This window comes from Labrus mixtus, chromosome 3, assembly GCF_963584025.1.
Source record: "Labrus mixtus chromosome 3, fLabMix1.1, whole genome shotgun sequence".
Lineage (NCBI taxonomy): Eukaryota > Metazoa > Chordata > Actinopteri > Labriformes > Labridae > Labrus > Labrus mixtus.
In genome coordinates, this window is record NC_083614.1 from 17,612,572 (window position 1) to 17,630,372 (window position 17,801).

General features: G+C 42.5%; 3 protein-coding genes across 6 annotated transcripts in view; 2 read left to right on the plus strand and 1 right to left on the minus strand.

Moving 5' to 3' along the window:
• Positions 1–17,801, plus strand: part of polrmt (polymerase (RNA) mitochondrial (DNA directed)) — a 511,894-nt gene that overhangs the window by 430,322 nt on the left and 63,771 nt on the right. The window lies entirely within an intron of this gene.
• Positions 1–17,801, plus strand: part of tmem161a (transmembrane protein 161A) — a 398,404-nt gene that overhangs the window by 283,924 nt on the left and 96,679 nt on the right. The gene's annotated exons all lie outside the window — the stretch shown is intronic.
• Positions 1,450–17,801, minus strand: part of gatad2ab (GATA zinc finger domain containing 2Ab) — a 29,798-nt gene continuing 13,446 nt past the window's right edge. Inside the window, exons 1-11 of one of the 4 annotated variants that reach the window (XM_061033433.1) lie at positions 17,118–17,255; positions 10,808–11,116; positions 6,931–7,054; positions 6,640–6,771; positions 6,370–6,441; positions 6,075–6,191; positions 5,699–5,899; positions 5,323–5,572; positions 4,809–5,203; positions 4,436–4,667; positions 1,450–4,058 (exon numbers count right to left, since the gene is read on the minus strand). In XM_061033433.1, coding sequence (XP_060889416.1) covers positions 3,925–4,058; positions 4,436–4,667; positions 4,809–5,203; positions 5,323–5,572; positions 5,699–5,899; positions 6,075–6,191; positions 6,370–6,441; positions 6,640–6,771; positions 6,931–7,054; positions 10,808–11,116; positions 17,118–17,209 — 2,058 coding nt within the window. In that variant the 5' untranslated portion in view covers positions 17,210–17,255 and the 3' untranslated portion in view covers positions 1,450–3,924. Of the gene's footprint in view, positions 4,059–4,435; positions 4,668–4,808; positions 5,204–5,322; positions 5,573–5,698; positions 5,900–6,062; positions 6,192–6,369; positions 6,442–6,639; positions 6,772–6,930; positions 7,055–10,807; positions 11,117–16,106; positions 16,236–17,117; positions 17,256–17,801 lie in introns of those variants that run through there. The other 3 variants (XM_061033432.1, XM_061033435.1, XM_061033434.1) reach the window with 3 other exon arrangements.

A 17,801-nucleotide genomic window follows, 5' to 3' on the forward strand; every position in this document is an offset into this window, starting at 1 on the left:
TGCCTGAATGAATGAGAAATTCTGATCTATTGTGGAAAAACAAACCAACTGTTCAAAGATTTGAACTTAATGTTTTGAAAAGAGTAATTCTCATTTGAGAATTGAGCCAAAGTAAATGAGAAAAACTGTAGGACAAACTTAAGGGGAATGGTTTTTTTTGTTGGTGTATGCTGCCACCTAGGGGATTTAATAAACGGTTGCAATTCAAAACAAGCAATCCATTGAGGAAAACTAATAATTAGGACTAATAAACACTCAGGCTTGACAAACATGTTGTAGCACTAGAAGCTAAATTAAGTTTGCCAATTATCAACAGCTCAAAGCAGCTGTTGACCTATGAATGTTTTACTTTGAACACTTGGGATGCTGAAATATTTTGTATAAGGATATTATGGACATATTGGTAAGCAAGACTTGTTTTAAAATAGACTTGAAAATTGTAAACCTAGCAATGAATCCAAGATTGTGTGAGTTAAGAGCTGTTTGTGGTTTTAACCCACTCCACCTGAGTTCCTTCGCTTGATCCCTGACGTGGAAAAATATCAATATCAATCTACTCTGACTTTAAGAGGCCTGTGTGCACCAGGTAGACGCAACAAAGGCAACTACTTGACATACATCCAGTACAAAGGCCATGCAATACTTTTCTTACAAAACCCTGAATATTGAGCACTATGCGCTTTAAAGATGCTAACTCACACTTAATTGTTTCACACTGCACACTTTATTTTGGGACATTATGTTTCCAGATGAAGTTGATGTACTGGGCTTGGATGTGTTGGCCTCCAGTGTTTCAAAGGCCAGTGAACAAGTGTGATTTTGAAAAGAATCATGATTATTTAATTATTAGGTTTCATAGGCAAACTCTTTTCTACCCTTCAGTCAGCCTCTTCTCCAGGGTTCTGCCTGTCAAAAGTTGTCCTGTTTTCCTTGCAGCTTTGCCAAGTACTTGCAATATGTTTGGTGTATTGAAAAAAAATTTTTTAAAATTGCATGCAAGATCTTTTCTTACCAGTCTGGACAAAATGGTTTGCTATTTTGTGCTTAATACACTGAAGTTGAATGATGTTGATTTTTTTTTGTAGGTGAGGTTCCAGAATGTCTCATAACACCAAGCCAACAGTCCAAAACCAAATAGACGCAAAACACTTCAAATTAAAGAGAAAAGATGTGGCTTATAATGTTGTCGTAATCAGGTATGTCATTGGCAAAAAAGCAGGAAAGCAGAGCGCAGCATACATCTAATTTTCAACTGGATGACTATTTACTTTGAGCTACTTTTATCATCTAAGTGTTACAACTGTGGGTCAACGTTCCATGTAAAAACAAATCTGTACATTTCAGATTAGTCTTGAAGAATCAAATCCCCGAATGAATCAAATAAGCATTTTCTGAATACCATCTCACATGCTTCATCAATCTAAATGACCAGGCAAACCAGCCATGAAGTAAGGGGTTAAAATTAGTTTTATTATTTGATAGAGCAGAAAAAAAATCCAAAATAACAAACAATTCTCATACATTTGTTTTCTTTTCCATTTGGGCTACACTGCATTCAGCAGAGCTCTGAGCCCAAACGAACGGAATGGTGATATTGTTGTCTAACAGTAGCAGCAGCAGGCAGTAGTCAGGAAAGCACAGGGTTAACACTTAGCAGGGCACTAAATGAAGGGCTTCATCCAGATCGCTTATTTTGCATCCACAAGACGCGGGCGGCTACCTTCCTGCCTGTCAGGAATGTACAGACAACCTGTTCGATTTCTGATGCTACACTGAGACAGAAATACTCAACATTGAGAAATTTGAATTCAACTTTGTCTGCTTGTATTTCTATTAGCAATGAATATTTGCACCATCCTAAATGAAACCCTCATGTACAGAGATGACACCACAGTACATAGTGACTAACTTTAACTGATGCCCAGTTACCAGAAGAATCGGTGAGCTAAGGTGTGCAGGAAACAAACTCCAACAGGGCAGCAAGAATCCAGGTATGTCATGACAAAGTGATGAGTTAATCATTACCGCTGTTTCAATGTGAAGATCACATCAAGATGAACACATGGTGGATATTTAAATGCTTCTGTCAGTTTTTTTTTTTAGTTTTTTTTTTTAGAAACACTGCTTGTAAACATCTTTACATTAGAAATATCCACATTTTCCTCTTCCTAAAATTTAAGTTGTATTTGTTGACATTTTCCAATAGGACAGATACACCTCTGCTTTGTGAATTAGAGAAACATGACCACCTCAGTGAGTGAAATGAAAGAAAACACACATCGTTATTAAAATATGGTCATCTATCGTAGGAATTCCCCGGTTAAATGTCGGACAAGTTGTATTTGCTAGCTTATCCTGTGCTGCTGCAACCTGATAAAAATGCACAAGAGCTCGTGTGAAAGGCATAGTTCGCTCAATTCAAGGACCTGACATAAATCATACACACTTCAATGATACAGACTAAGAAGTTCATGTCATGTGTTGCTATAGGGTTTGTTTTTGCATAACTACATTCTGAAAGCTGTCCAGCTTCTCTCAGACCAATCGGAAGGTGAGTGGGAGCCACTGGACACATGAGAGAAAACAAATGAATATTAAGTGGAGATCCATTCAAATGTAGGGCATAAGGATATATCTTTACTAACATGACCCTATAAATAAACCCAGAGACAGTTTGTCTATAGAAGAAAAACAATTCACCACAACCTATGACTAAAAGCAAAAACAATGTCAAAAATATGACATTCCTTACACCCCCTCAGTTTAGCATGAATTCATGTTTATATCCAGAGAGGGTTCAAATAAACTAGAAACCTTCTAGCAGAAGGGATTCCATTTGGGCTCCACTAGTTCTTTGGAAGGTTTTTTTTTTGTCTGTTTTTTTTTCTTTTACATTATTCAGTAAGAATAGTCCTCCAAACATATGCTCCATGTTTTTACATTAATCAGTGAAACCTTAATCTTTATTCTTCCACTTCATCTTAGAAAAAACAAAGTATTTAAAAGTAGGCCACAACATGGAACCCAGCAGATGTAAAACCACCTCAACAGTAACATTAGCCTGTGAATTAAGACCTGAACAACAGGCCACTTCCAAAGTCTCAGGGAGCACAATATTCCAAACACAGTATATGACTTATAGAAGAAAAAGACAAAAAATCCTAACATTCATACATACAAAATAATCCAACACACATCAACTTCTCCACTATACACACACTCTGTGAGATAGAGAGAAGAGGCAGTCTGTGTGCAGATAGAGATCTTTTTTTTTTTTTTTTTTACAGTCCTTTTTGTATTTTTTGAATTCATTTTTGCAAAGCTGAAGCAGTTATTATTTTGTGGATGGTCCTCAAAGCGCGACCACAATCCCTGGGATGAGGTCTTTAGTAAAGTTCAGTTCGGGCCATCACATGGGCCTGAGTCCGACTGGCTCAGACTGAATAGGGGTAGGACGTAAGGCGTATATTTTATTGTTTCACCGAGGGACTTTTAGGTTGCCCCTGTCTGATCCAGAGGCAGGGGGAATTCAGGGAGGATTCCTCTTGCTGCAACTGCGAGGTTCGACAAATTTCAGGGGGGGCAGAGGCAACATTGCTGACGAAGTTTGTGAAAGTGTTCTCAACTTCCATAAGCCCAAGGTAGAAGAATTATCATTGACATACTCCTTGTGTCGTAGGTGCCCAAGCTGTCGCAGCTCAACTCCAATTTGGGATGAAGAGTCAAGTAAGAAAGATGGGAGCAGAAATATCTGTGGAAGAAGTGAAGGAACGCCTGTGTCCAACACAAAACTACGCTGATTCTCCCTCATGCCATTCTGGCCAGAGAAAGGGTCCATAGAAAGGATTAGAACAATAATGAGAATGGCTGTTATTGATATTAAGAGGGGTAATGGTTATGATGTCAGTAGGGAGTAAGATTGCATTATTTCCATGTGTTGGCTGCTTGGGAGATAGAACGGGAGGGAATCATGTCCAGCAGGTACTCTCGCTGACGCTCCACAGCAGAGGTGGTTTTATGGGCAGACAAGCTGGGGTTTACGTAGGCCATAGTCACACCTAGGAGGAAACAAACACAGCAGGGGTCAATGTGATGAAGATTGAACTGCTCAGTTTAATTTGTATCCAGAAATATCACACATTGAAGTTTAAAAGCAAAGACAACACACAGAGAAGGAAATTACTGAGCAAGAAGAGTGACATTTTCAAAAGATTTACAGCCAAAAATGTATTTATTTTTTTAAACATTCGGGAGAACTATACAGTAAAACTTAAATGAAAAAGGCCTCGCCTGAGAAAATGGAAAGACAGATATTGAGAAGTGATGGGAAAAAAAAAGTAGTCCACTTTAGTAGAAAGTGATTACCCAAAGGAAGAGCAGAAAGCGAGAACAAGTAAGGCTTGTTTCGGCCTAACCTCGTCTCATGTGTATATACCTGTATTGCCCCCGCTCTGCTTCCTCCAGGCAGCCACATTGCCCTGGTTACTGCTGCTGCTGCCGGCGCTGACCTTCGCTCCCTGCTGCAGTGGACGTGCCGCAGCATGCTTACCTGGCCTGCTGCCCAGTGCTGCAGCTGTCACCGCATTCTGAAGCTGAGAGGAGGAAGTGTATGCGTGGGCCAGACCACGAGAGCTCACTGCAGCCTGGATGCTGTGAGACAGCTGACTCTATAAGGAGAAACAAAATGAGGGGAGACATGCCGAGTGTTGGTACATGTGTTAACCCACAAATATAATGACTGCAAATGTACAGAAATCTTTAAATCACTTTATAAACCCATGACTCAGATAATGGAAGGCCATGCTCACCTGCTTAATGGTGGAGTGGTGGCCAGACACAGATCTGTGCTGCATGGCAGCCCTGACCTGCTTGTACTGCTGAGACACCAGCATCTCACTCTTGGACATTGAGGGAGAGGAAGATGAGGTGGTTTTAGAGACAGATGAAGAGGAGGCCGCCTGCTGGAGAATACGCTGCTCTATCTCCTGCTCCTGTTGGAGTGCCTTCACAAAGGCTGCCTTCAGCCGGTTGGTGTGCTCAGCCTTCAGGGCCTTCTTCTGATTGGACGACATGCATTGGTCACAGAGGATAGTCCCAGCCTTCTCCTTTCTCCAACGGGAAGTGAAGTCAGTCTTACACTGGGCGCAAGTGTGTGGCTCTTTGGGAATGGCGCTGGCCATGGCAGCAGCTGGGCCTAGATTGCCTAGATGAATAACAAAGTGCTTTGTTGAAATACATATAAACATATATGTTCTACTATGTAATCCACCATGACACTACAATATCCACAAACTAGTTAGAACAGGGCAGATGTCTACCCACCCCTGCCGTGCATCTCCAGAAGCTTTTGCACCACCTCCTCCAGCCCCAACAGGTAGATGAACTCATTATTGGCGGCTGAAGGAAGGAAGTTGAACTCAGGGGCAGGAGGTTTAGGTGGAGGGATCTCCAGCAGTGTCTTCTCCAACTGCTTACGCAGTGCAAGCTTAGCTGCCGCCTGCCGGCTGGCAGGGGAGTCATTAATGTTGGAGTTCGGGGACACTGAGGAACCTTTTAGGCTGGTTGGAGAGGCCTGGAGAAAAACACAAGCGAAGACACATCAGCAACTACAAGATATTATTTTCATGGCAATGGAACAGAAACGTTATGAATGGGCATTTTTCCCACTGCAATGTAAGCTTGTAAATAGTTTCCTTACCTGAGGGATGTTAACCATGATATTACTGTTGGCCACGTTAGCCACCCGAATGAGTCCCTGCTGAATGATCCTCTGGCCCTGGACCTGGACATTGGGCACAGAAGCCCTGGGGGCCAGGAGCAGTGGAGGGGGGCCTGTTCCACTGTGCTGCTGCTGTTGCTGACGTAGACTTGCTATCTGCTGAGGAGTCATTGCAATAGGCTGATAGCAGCATATACACAGAAGCAGCCATCACAGGAGCATGAAGAGTGGGCATGGAGAGGGGGGGGAAAAAAAGAGTAATTTACAAAGAGCCCTTGAAAACTACACTTCTTCAAATGTGTCTAGTATAATGTAAATAATCATAATGAAAAGCGTCACGAACCCTCACACTAACCTGCGCCCCTCTGACAAGCGGCGGCATGACAATCTGAGAGTTGTGTTTGGACGGTACATGTTGCCCACCTCGCACCAAGGGAGGAGGAATCACCGTGCCTGAGCTTCGACCTATAACCTGTGAACAGTAAGGCAGATACATACTCAATGACACAAGTATGTAACAGAAGTGTTGCATCCTATACCGTATATGTGAAGCTTTTGAAAGCAGTATTCCCTCCGCATGTGGTGTAATGTAGATGTATTTCAGTTAGTGCAAGTTTTAGCAGGAGGCTTAAACAAATTATAGTAATTACCTGGTGGGGTCCTTTGCTTGATGTGATGCTACCTCTTACCAGAGGAGGAGGAGTGGCCACTGAGCCAGTCGTCTAAAACAAACAGGGTTTGGTATTAGTCTGGAAGTGTGTACTTCATACATTTTTTTCCTTAATTATGTCGAATGCAATCATCAGGAATGCCTAAGCATAACTAGGAACCTTTTGATTGCAGTACATGAAACTTACAAACAATTAAAACAACAATTCCCAATTTCTGATACATCTATCAGAAACTCTTGGGAATTTTACCTTCTGCGCAGTGCTCTCCTTCTGGATCTGGCTCTGTCGTAACTTCTTAAGCAGCACCAGCTTGGCCTCTTGGAGTCTCAGTTCCTCCTTCAGTTGTTTGATGATGCGCTCCCTCTCCTCGGGAGAACTTTTCTATACACACCGATAGAGATAAATTGTACATGCATGTCTGCTTAGTCTTCTTTTTTTTAAGTCGAAAAATGTTTGTCTTCTTAATTGCACTAAGTGAGGATGAGGAATTCTAAACCTGAAAGAAAAAAAGTCCGTACAGATTAAGTTTTGTTTTCTTACCATTAGTTTATCTGTGTCAGTCTTGGTGAAGCAGTGGCCATTCATGAGAGGACTGGAAGGCTCATTGTCTGATAACACAATGACATCATCCGGCGATGGCGGCTGCCGTTCCTTCTTAATGTCACTGAGAGGGGGGAAAAAAAAGAAAAAGAAAATAAACAATTATTTTCTAAATGTGTTTCACCAGTCAACAAGGATGAAACAATGTATCCCTTTTCTGTCTAGAATACCACAGTTTCTATTAATTGCAACTAACTTGTATTTTTGCAGTACATCCAGTAGATGGCAGTAGATAATTACCGTTTCATCAACCCTGTTTTGGAGCAAATGTGCTCTGGGACACACAAGAACACAAGAACCAAGAGATCAATAATGGAGTAATGGCGGCAGGGGAAGATCGCACCGATCCCATTATATTCAGCGATAGGTAACATCAACGAACAGACCTCCTGCTCCTTTTAGTGTCTACAGACACAGCAGCCAGTCACAAACAACATGCAAACAGAGATCAATTAACTACATTTCCGTTTTGTATAGGAGTAAAAGCTTAAAGCCTTTTGGTAGAATGTTAAGTGGCTTTTCTTGAGAACTAAGGAGAACAAAGGCGACTAGTGGCAAGCTTCATACGCATCACTCCGGAGGGGGTGGAGATAAGAAGAAGGGGGTGGTTATAATTTTACAATGCGTGAACGACTAAAAGAATAAATCTGCCTCGACACTGGGGATCCTGTACGGTCCTAAAGGAACAGCACTTTAATAAAACAGAAGTCTGACTGGTAAACAGAAGTGCTGCAGGATGAGGTGCTTTAGGGACTGTGATGTATGGCAGTATGAGAGGCAGAGGCTCGGGCCATAATGTGGATTTATGCACGCACTCTTACAGTTAAGTTATATAATTGTTCAGGCGCTGTTAAGAGCTCCAGGGATTCAAGCTAAGGCCCAGTTTACCACCCAGAAAGGGCCTCACCCCTCCCCTCTACCTCCGTGTCGAGGCCTATGGCCTAGCTGGAACGGCACAGCCTGGGCCTCAGCTCTCCCCTCCCTCCCAGCTGCCGACACCAGAGTCACAAGCTGAGCAGAGCGGAGGTCCGCTGGAGACACTGAAGAGGGTGACAGTGAGGGGGAGGGGAATGCATGGCCAGGAGCCAACCTATTGTGTACACTCTCTCTCTTTCAGTCAATCACTCAGTCTCTACTTCAAACACCCTTCCCCCATCCTTACTTAGTTGTTCATCTTTTATAGTCCCGCATACTCACTGACGCACTTCTTCACACTTTTTTCATCCTTTTGTACACGCCTGTCTTGTGGCACGTTTCTCTGCTAACCTCTCTGTCCTCAGCCCGGCTGTGCAACAGCTCCCCTCAAACGACTGCATAATCAGTTCAACAAGGTCAACCATATGACAATAACTGTGTTGTTTATTCTAACCATTATGAGATGAGAATATGAGCAGACTCCACAATCACAACAATAAACACTGACTGTCATACTCTTACAGCTGCTAAGAACACAACCATCACCTTGTTAAAACATGTTAGTGCTACTTCCTGAAAAGTACTGTATATGCACCATACTGTTAAAGACTTTCAGCATACTCCTATTCTGGGAGGGATTACTCTGCGAACATGGCTAAAGACTGAACCAGCAGCACTTTTCCTCCTAAGCTCTGTTTACATTCTACATACTAAAACATGATAAACTACATACACACATACATGTATAAATACAAAGTAATTAAATGCTTCATCATCCTTCAGCAACACAACCCAAATGGCATTCGGTTGCCTTGATAGACATGGCCTATAAAAGAGCCACGGACTAGCTTGTGATGGTTGATACCACTCTATTGAGAACAGCTTACACAAGCATCCCAACACACAGCAGCTTGGTTACGTAAGGTCCAATGTTTCTGCATGCCTCGGCTTCTCCGATCACAGGCTTCACAGTGACCCCACTATAGGATTGCTGAATCGGTCATTATTAGGAGCAGAGGGATTGTCGGTTCCAAATGCAAAACTGCAAAATGCCATTTTTAGCTTGGTAATGCTCTCCATGTTAAATAAATAGCTGAGCTATTAATAGGAAACAGGCCTTGAAAAGAAGCATTCAGATATTTTTAAAACAGATACATAAAATCTTCTTAGGAGGAGATCTTGGTGACACAGTTTATACATGACTGCATTTATCCCGAGTTTTTCTTTTATTACATTTCCAGTGAGTTTTTTTTAACAAAGTTGCCCCTACACACTCACAGCTTTCTGTATACAGCAGTAAGTTCATCACCTTGCAGTGAGTAAACAACAAACAAACAGGGAGGGGAGGTTGGAACAGGGGGGGGGGCAAAGGTGACACTCAGCCTAATCACATCTCTGTTCCACTTTGACTGCCATCACATCACTCTGTATTTATTGCTCTACCCAACACATCACATGACATCAGGCATTTCTCTGTGTGGTCATGTGACACACCCACCACCCCTCATGGCCCCTCCTTCCTCCAACTGCTCCTTCCAATGTGGAAACCATGGTAACGGCCAGTTGGAACCAGTTTGTGACACATAGCCTTCATTTTGTGTGAAGTGTGAGGCAGAGTTCAGGTGCTGTTGTGAGAGAAAATGGAGCCCAGACCTCAGGAGCCTCAAACTTTTTCAGAATGGGGGCAGGCTGATGAGAACCGCTCGGCGACTTCCTGTATGACTCCTGTCAGACCACTTGTGTTTGCAAAGTTAAATAGAAGCCTCAAAGTACAACAGACTCATCTTTCTGCATAACTACACAGCGTGCGTGCAGGCGTGATATCCAAGTCTTCAGTTAAACAAATAATCTCTAAAAAGTTTTTGAACAAACACGTATGCAAAAATGCTGACAAATATTGAGCCTCGGCTGTCAGCTTGTATGAAGTCCCACACTTTCAATTCACAACCCTGCCTTAAAGAGGTTCAACAACACTTAATCGTAATCGACTAGCGGAACAACAGGAAACTGTTGTTTTTTTTTGCATTTCATGCCCTCACTGATATAAACTTGAATATAAGGAGATTAACATGCGTTAACTCCAGCTGGAAATACTTACAGAGGGTTCATTGTGGACAAAGTTGGCTGCATATGCCATACCGAGACCCAGGAGTAGACTTAAGGTACAGTGTTTATAGTATTCCTTTCATTGTGGTTTAGATTAATGACTTTGACAGTGTCATGTGAACTCAACAACAAAATGTTCTTTATGAACAAAAAGCTCTCAGCCCCTCTGAGATCTGCAACTATTACTTCACGAGTTTGATAGCAAAACGCAGCCCGTGTTCACATCAGCCCTCGGTGCTGTCACACTTGCGCACAACTCCTGAAAAACTCTGTAAGTTTTTCGGGGGGGGGGGGGCTGTATGTGTGAATGCAAACAGCCACATTTTTCACTCAGATTTTATCTGGAGTTTCTCCTGCCAGCTCCCTAGAGATCTTTACGCAGAAAGTCAGAGTGAGCTGATGTTAGAATGTGGCAGGAAATGATCAGGAGAATTCACCTGGAGCGAGAAAGAGGGGGCGCTGACGTTTGTATCCTGTGATCGGTGCAAAACTATAGACTGTATGCACCCGACTGGTACGATCTCAGCTGCATTATGTTTTCGGTTCACCAGTATGTTGTTCTTCACTCTTGTTATTATTGTGGCTCACTTTACGTCATGTTTTGCCTCACAAGACACCGACAACCCCCCCCCCCCCCCCCCCCCGGCCGACCGACCCCCTCCCATCCGACAAGGAAAATCTCCTGGTGTAGGTGCATGTGTGAATGACCAGATCAGAAGGATTTCAGTGGCTGTCCTCCTGAAATTCTCTAGAAATGTTCAGGAGTGTGAAGGTGTAAACATCTCCTTTTTCTCACCTTTTCGATGTGCTCATGTCAACAGGCTCGTCACCGGTCTGCACCTCCACCTTGATCGTGGCCTTCACCTCCCCGGCTTTCAGGATGCTGGCTGCTACTTTCACTGCCTGCTCACTCTTTAGCTTGACACCATCAGCTCCAGGTTCCACCAGCGCCAGGGGAGCTTCATCTTCATCCCCTTTCTCCAGTTTAACACGTTTACTGTCCATGTCTACAGGTGACCCAGGAGCAGACACATGGTCCTTCTCCAGAGCACGCTTCTGACTGCGCGTTTGACGCACTGCCTCCTCTGACATGGCTGCTCTCACCCTGGAGAGAGAGAAAAAGAAACAGTTGGAAACATTTACGGACACAGAAATGCAAGGTTGAGATGTGGACGGTACACAGATAAAAAAAAGCTCCAACAGGAAGTAACATTTACTCCAAACATATTCATGTAGGCCAAACACGTTCTATTGAAAAGGCAAATAAGGTTGATAACTATTTATGTGTGATGCATCGAGACATAGAGATGAGAGTACTTTTACATGTTAACATAAAATAATTCAGCCATGAAAACACAATTGATGGTTAATGATCTGAGCTTCAACTAACAGCATATGTCTATTATCTTTTCCAAGTACAGAAAAGGCCACTCAAGGTCTTCCTAATCCAGCGTGACATCATCACAGCTCCACATGACCCTATCCCAAGATTCCACAAGACAAAAAAAAAACAAAAAACGCTTCAACGAGGACCGGTTTGAACTGGTTTGCGATTGAGAAAAAGGTGCAGGTTTAACCCCTGGAGAGACAGAGTGGCAACCGGGAGGGACAGAGGCACGGAGGCCCCCCAGACTCATCTTATACAGCCAGGGTTCCCACTCTTTAATACAGTTCCTTTGGTGAGCTGGTACGACAGGAACACATCGTGCTGATACAAGGATGTGTTTGTTTCTGTGGAAGTCTGATTCAAAAAAAAGTGCAGTCTATTACCATGAACTCTTTCATGCTTATAAATGATGATGGATTGATCATAGAACAATGTTAACAGACCTGCAGATGTATAGCACTTAATTTGATAAAATAAGTACAATACAATAAAGGTTTGGGCATTTACAACCTGATGTTTCCCTTTAATTTACTCCTAAAAAATAAAAATGGGCAATGTGAAAAATAAAGAGCCAACAGAAGCCTCTTGCACCTGCCTTACTCAAAATAATACTAGTCATACCGGTAATTGTTTTTGAAAGAGCTGCCAGCGCCTTTATTTTCTCTGTAACACGGATTATTTATACTTGTACTGATCATTGATCGGTGATGCTACAAACAAATTCTAAAAAATATCTACAATGCAGCTGAAACCTTCAGGTCTGTGTTTGTTTCAATAAGTGTGTGAGGAACCTAAAATGCACCCTGCTCTGGTGCACAACAAGGACAGATGTGCCCTGCTGTACCATCCCTGGACACAAAGGCTATCTATCTTCCACAGATGACAGCTTCAGTGTGGGTGTGAATGTGTGCATAACCATACATAACACAAAGTGCTGTAAAAACAATATAATAATAATTTACACTGTAAGATTGGAGAAAGAGTGGCTGCACATTACTCTGGCTGTAACAGTGAGGTGGTGAACCATGTCAGGTATAAAGTGAGTGTAACCCTCTGGGAGAGTGCCGTGTCAAACTGGCACGTTAGGGACAGACGTGGTTGCTAGTTTCACATCCTAGAGACACGTGGCTACTTTCGTCCCAGATGAGGCCGATGGCATCATGAATCAAATGTTTCATTTGTTGGATGTATCAAGAGGAAAAAAACAAGTACAAGTGTTGTCCTTCCAAATGCTCAGTGATTTTCTATGCAATCAAGACTGACTAATAGTGATGTGTACTAGATGTCATTGTTGCTGCACCACCCATTTCACTCAGCCCTCAGTGAAGGAGCACTACTCACTAAAGGCCATTATCTATTCAGCGCCTTGGTTTCTATGTGAGCCTTGATGACCTGTTGTGTGAGAAAAAGTTAAGAACCCTCACTCTGAGCTTGTGAGAATGCAAAACAACATCAACAAATGAAGAACATTCAGCAAGACAAAGCATCTGCAAGGCAAAGGTTTCAATATGGAAACCTTTCAGAGGATTCCAATTAAACAAAATAATCTATCCATTCGTTGACAAATCATAGTAAAAGAAAATCAGGTATGTAGCCAGAAATCGAAAAACATCAACTTGTCAGAAAATGAGATAGTGTTGCTCAGCTCAGGAGTTTGTTGTGCCAAGAGAGAACAGCAAGGGCACAAACAGGTATACCACGAGACAAAATTAAAACGTTTTATGATGTCAAAGTTGAGACCTTTGATAAGGGAAGTTAAAACAAATCTCCTCTTTTAGATGTACAAAATCACATCGTTTAGGATTTATTATAATAGATGATAATCACAGTTACTGTTTGAAACAGTTCATTATTATTTTAAGTTCTTTTAAATCATTTTTCTTGCTTTGCCATCACCTAATTAAGGATTCTGCAACAAAATCTGCACTCAAATGATATGAAGTATGTTATAATCACTGACTTGTGTCAGAGTGAAAACCTGTAGGGCTTTAAATATTTATGAAAAACATGATACTACACTCTTTGCCTGAGCTAACATCAACAAGTTTGGTTTGAAAGAGGCCATCAGCATTGAATTCTACAACTAGGAAATAAACAGAGTGGGATCCTGAATCAATCAGTGCGAGTAGTGTTCATGCATGCACCCATCCAGTGTGTAAACCACTAGATTGACGGAGCTGTCCATCAGCGAGTCCACTGGGAGAGGGAATGGGTATCCCAAACCCTTCCAGTAATGGACTCAAGGACATGTTTAGCCTATTCCTGTGTGCTTTGCTTGACTTAAACTGCCTTCTGGTATTCATTATCTATAGTATGAAACGTTGCAATGTGTATTGTACAAGATAGGCATAGACAATGTTATATCATAGTTTGTTTTGACCCTGCTGTCCTGAATTAAGGTTGTCAAAATTTTAGCAATAGACTTCTATACCAATTGCCTTAAAATGATCCCATCTCCATTATTTTTCATGTGCTAGCAGCACGGGGGGGGGGACAGAGAGCAGTGGAGAAGGTGAGCACCGTTCATGGGAAGAAAAAAAAGAAGAAATAAGGCGTAATTTTCTTATTGTTTCTGTAACATTTTGAAGCAACAATAAACATGCAAATCCACCATAAAATCCAGCAGTTAGGTGCTGGACTGTTTACATGCAGCTGTGCTTCTCCGTGTTCCTATTGTGTTTCTCCGCTCCGCTCTACATCAGTCCTGAAGCTCAAAAACAGCCTCCATAAGCCCACCGTTCCAATGCTGCCAAAAGGCAACATTCAAGTCAACTCCTTTTGGCATCTTATACTATTGCACAAGTTCAGGTATTGTCTGATACAGACGCAGAGCAGAGAGACAGCGATGCCAACTGGTCGGTTATTTCATTCTGTCCCGTTTGAACCGCTCTGCTCCCCTGCACAATGACTGATGGTCAGAAATGTCTGAGACACAGCAACATGATAGCAAAACCCGAAAATACAGACTGAAGTTTTTAGTGATTTACAGAAACCGCTCTTTGTCTCATTTGAGCTTTGACAGTGTGAAACACATACACCATTCTTTTAACGGATGCGTGTGCATTTAGGGGTTATATCTTCAGTTCTTGCGGAGCATAGAAGGTCAAACAATAGTGATGCCTTTTAGAGGGCTACGCACATACTCATAGAACTGGAGTTACATCCAGTAACTATATTTTTTGGACCAAACAGCACTCTGTAATGGAGTTTGTTTGTCCAAGTTTACTGACTACAGCAGGCTCTTATATTACTGACAATACAATTCTGATTCTTGTCAACCATAACCTCCAGCTTAAACCTGCATGAAAGATACAGCTGGAATATAGTCACGTTTCTGCGGATCAGAGAGGTTCAGAGCATTCGACCCAGAGCTGCTGTTGGATCTCACACAGAAAGTAGGGATGGGTACGAGTACTCGGCGTTGACCCCATTATTCGAGTAACATTTTGTTACTCGCGCACCTGTGCAAGCACTGCTTTTGGCTACAAAACTTGAACTCATACAGCGTTACATGTGTGACCGAGCCTTTTGTTTTCACCTAACTGAATATACTAGGTAGGAATATAATTAACGGGATACAAACGTATGACTCCTCCGGCCACGGCTTCAGCTTTAGTACACACCGAGCCAGATTTGAGCAAAAACAACTGTTTTACGGCAGCTACGGGAACTCTCTAGGAACATATCATTACACCGAAAGCAAAAGCACAACAAATACAAAACTGTCTGCTACACCTGCGACCTGTCAGTCAAGAAAAGTGATGTCTGGAAGTACTTCGACAAAAACGATGAAGTTAATGTGCAGTGCAAGATATGTGGCGTTAAACTTGCAACCATAGAAATACTAGTTCGATACTTAACCACATGCGCTTAAAGCACAAGGAGAAAACAGTGGAGACAGAAAACACGTCATTTGCTAACCCTGTTAGCACACGTCGTTGTGACGAAACCAGAGCGGAGAAGATTAGCCTGCTAATAACCAAAATGGTAACTGGAGATATGCTCCCATTAAGTTTTGTGGAAGGAGAAGGCTTCAGAGAGCTGGTGGCGTTTGTCGAGCCGGGGAAAAGGCCACCATCTCGGAGAATATTTATGTTTAAATATTGGATGTTTATGTCATTTTACAGGCATAAAGTCTACAATTCCGGTCCGGGAGGTCCTTGTCCGACAGGCCCTTTTTTTTTGTTTACAGTTAAAAAAAAATAATAATAATAATCTGCAGGTACCCGAGTACTCATTCATTAGGTAATTTGAGAAATCGAGTACAGGGATTACTGTAAATTGCCATCCGTAATAGAAATGCAGGAAGAAGATCAATTTTATTTTTTCCTACAACAGCAGATAATGAGGAGGACGTGTTACGCTGGTTGCCTTTGTAGCCAAGATCACAAATTCAGTGGAGCTACAGCGTACTGCCCCTCACGTTTTTTAAGAAACCATTGCAACTGCTGCAGATGGATGAAGTACTATCCTCCTGACCATGACTATATAGTTCGACAGATACTTTGTTTTGGAGGCTAATATAGACAACCAAAGGGTGATTCCCATCTCACTCAACGTGTCTCATACTAATCATTGAATTTTGTGGACATTATTAAAGTATACTGCATCAAAATGTTAGCACATTCAACAACTATTATCTACATTGTAGTTTTTAACCAATCAAAGCTCACTGAGATAAACCACTTCGACATCGAAAAAGGATTACCTACAACAGCACGGAAAATGACGATGGGATGAGGGAGAGAAGAAGGCTGTCAGTGATTAGTGATCTGTGTCTGCTTCTCTCAGGAGACTATGGAGGAGGAGTGGATGCATGTCCCTCTCCTTAATAAGGCCTGAGGGCAGAGCAGATCTTAGACTGGAAAGAAAATGGGAAATGAGGGATTTAGAGGCAAATAAGAAAGGATAAACCGACTACTGATTCAAATTAATCTGACAAATAAATATGTATTAAAAATGTACAAATGACGTGTGTATTTCTTTGTGAAGCTACAGGCTTACATTAATCTTCCTGTCACTAAAACAAGGTGCATGAAGAAAATCTCCCACATCTTTGAGCAGTGCAGCAGGATTCGATGCACTTGAAAGCAAATGGAAATCTTGTGACCTGGACTGACACTACAGGTTTAATTCTCAGTCGCTCTCCTTTTGTGTCCAGTAGTTCATAGAGAACAGATCAATGGCAAAGGCTCATCCCCTCAGGTAGCGTGCAAGCCTCTCATCTCCAGTACTGTAATGATGTCCCCACTGGGACTGGACTCAGTCAGCAAACACATTAACAGCCATTTTAAAAAACGGAGGCTATTCTACTGCATCCTTAGGGCTCAAAGGGAGTGAAAACAACAATTATACTGACCAATACGAGCAATACAAGTATGGATTATCTTTGCACAATAAAACACATCTGTGACAACTGTTTTTTCTTGTTTGGCTGACGGGCTCTGGCCCTTTTAACATTGAATTAGTCAATCAAACAGCCAGACATCTGACCCAGAGACACGTCCAGCCAATGATTATCTGAAATTCATGACGATGATTACTTTCTTCTCACCGCCATAAAGCGATATGCTACAGCTTCTTTTCATGTCAGTTCCTACTTATTAAGCACATTCCCCAATTATGAAATCATAAGAGGCTCCCAAAGAGTCAAGTTCCTACCCTGTGGGATATCATCAAAATAGAAAAGATAAGACTACCTATGCTAATCTGTGCTCACCAGGCTAGGAGTGGGGGCAGGGACCCAGCTGAGGAGGTGCCATGGTTGGGGGAGGGAGAAGGGTGCAGAGCGCATGTGGTTAGCTGAGCCATAATCTAACTGTACCCAAGTGAAAAATACTCTTCCTTGTCTTCTCTCTCTCTCTCTCTCTCTCTCTCTCTCTTGCTAGCTCCCTCTTCGTCCTTCCCTCAACCCCTCCCTGCCTCATAACCTCCCCCCCCACCCCCCCCCACCCCCCTTCACTCTTCCTCCTCCTCCTCAGTTGTTCTGTTGTAGGCTCGGCCAGCCCAGTGTGTATTTGTGTGTGTGTGTGTGTGTGTGTTGTGTGTTGTGTGTTGTGTGTTGTGTGTTGTGTGTGTGCCCCTGCTGGTTGTGTCCTGAACGCCAAGGGTTAAGCCCCTGCCATTTTAACGCCACTGACAGATCAGACCATTAGGGTGTTACCTAACAAAATGGAAGCCTTTAACCCTGAATCTGCCAGACTGCCTCTGTGTGTGTGTGTGTGTGTGTGTGTGTGTGTTCATGTGTGTGTGTGAGTAAGTGAGCGAGCGAGTGAGAGCCACAAGCACACAGAGTGTATGTATGTGTGCGCATGTCTCCACCTGGATTCTCCCTCAGCAACGTGACAACGACAACAGCAGAAAGTCTAGCAAGTGTAAGCCAGACTTTAGTACAAAAGAAGAC